Source organism: Mandrillus leucophaeus, unplaced genomic scaffold, assembly GCF_000951045.1.
Source record: "Mandrillus leucophaeus isolate KB7577 unplaced genomic scaffold, Mleu.le_1.0 Scaffold1050, whole genome shotgun sequence".
NCBI classification, from domain to species: Eukaryota; Metazoa; Chordata; class Mammalia; order Primates; family Cercopithecidae; genus Mandrillus; species Mandrillus leucophaeus.
Window position 1 is genome coordinate 484,248 of NW_012098655.1, and position 1,860 is coordinate 486,107.

At 40.4% G+C, this 1,860-nt stretch overlaps 1 protein-coding gene across 1 annotated transcript in view; it reads right to left on the bottom strand.

Moving 5' to 3' along the window:
* The window catches only part of DBR1 (debranching RNA lariats 1), a 29,585-nt gene that overhangs the window by 7,062 nt on the left and 20,663 nt on the right, over positions 1 to 1,860 (bottom strand). The window contains exon 6 of the mRNA XM_011981886.1: positions 395 to 630. Within this exon, the coding sequence (XP_011837276.1) occupies positions 395 to 630 (236 nt within the window). The remainder of the gene's footprint in view (positions 1 to 394; positions 631 to 1,860) is intronic.

The window sequence follows — 1,860 nt, forward strand, 5'->3', positions numbered from 1 at the left end:
CCTATGCCTTAGTCCCACAGGAACTACCTATAAGCGCTCAAACACCCCATGCTCTCAGACCTTTAGCCTCTGCACGTCAGTCCCTCTAAATAAAATACCCTTACAGTCTGTTTGTTCCTGGCACTTCAAGACTCAGTTCAGCTATCGCCTTTTGAAAACCTTCTCTATCGTCATCTCCCACGTTCCCATCCCACTAGTCTGGCTTATGTGCTCCCACTGCCTAAGTTTTCTCTCAAACTTACTGTACTATTTTGTAATTGCTTGTCTTTTCCCAGAATCATATATTGAGCTACTCATAAGAGGTAAGTTATCTTTTACTTCTTTCTCTTACTTTACAACTGTGTCTGGTCCACAGATGTTCGATAAGTGTGTGTTAAATGAGAGAATAAATATTTTGTTTTCTACCTGATGCTGCATTAAGGCGGCAAACTTCACATGAAGGTGGGCAGAAAACCAATAAGTAGGTTTTAGATGCTCTAAAAGCTCTGAGGCAGCTGGACTTCCTAATGTGTTATTTTCCACTTCTTGTCGGAAAAAAGATTTAGTCTTAAGAAGTTGCTTCTTATTTCCATAATGATATATACTTCTTGGCCAATCATGAGACAAGAATATATCTATAGGCTGCTTCAGCTTTCAAAAGAGAAAAAGAAAAAAGAAAACTCTTAAAATAGATTAATAAAAACAATCCCCTCCTTTCCCTCTACCACCATACAACCATTCACCCACTGAGATCTCTAGAATTCTGTGTAATTCAGTTTAAGGACACTTTAAGAGAATGATAAAAATACTAGGCTACTCATTTATCTAGGCAAAGAAAAGGTGCATTTTCTCTGCTCATAAATCATTCTTATTTTCAGTGGCAAGGCAAGGCAATGGAGACAGACTCTGGACTGCCAATCATCTAAGATCTTTAGCACTTAGCTTCTAAAATACACGATGACCATAGTTCTTTTCTTCTTTGGTAAAGAAATTACTACTTTGGGCTGGGTGCAGTGGTTCACGCCTGTAATCCCAGCACTTTGGGAGGCCGAGGCAGGTGATCACCTGAGGTCAGGAATTGGAAACGAGCCTGACCAACATGGTGAAACCCCATCTCTACTAAAAATACAAAAATTAGCTGGGCGTCGTGGCATCTGCCTGTAATCCCAGCTATTAGGGAGACTGAGGTAGGAGAATCGCTTGAACCCGGGAGGTGGAGGTTGCAGTAAGCCGAGATCATGCCATTGCACTCCAGCCTGGGCAACAAGGGTGAAACTCCATCTCAAAAAAAGAAAAAAAAAGAAAAAAGAAATTACTATTTTGAAGATCCAGAGAAACCAGATTTCACGAGACCTCTAACATGACTGATTCAGTAAACCCAAAGATTTATCAGGAAAAAAAAAAATTATAATAGGCTGACATAGTATACACTAAAAAACTCTGTTTACTACATAAATTAGTATTTAATTAAACAACTAAAGGAAACAAAATATACTCCAGACTTATCTCCAGAACCTTCAAGTAATCTGAAACGAATACTCGAAAAACGAAATTAAAACCACTTAAATACCGGCTGGGTGCAGTGGTTCATGCCTGTAATCCCAGCACTTTGGAAGCCTGAGGTGGGTGGATCACCTGAAGGTCAGGAGTTCGAGACCAGCCTGGCCAACATGGTGAAACCCCTTCTCTACTTAAAATATAAAAAATTAGCTGGTCGTGGTGGCGGGCACCTGTAATCCCAGCTACTCAAGAGGCTGAGGCAGGAGAATCACTTGAACCCAGGAGGCAGAGCATGCAGTGAGCTAAGATCGTACCGTTGCACTCCAGCTTGGGCAACAAGAGTAAAACTTTGTCTCAAAAAAAAAAAAAAAAAAATAAGTA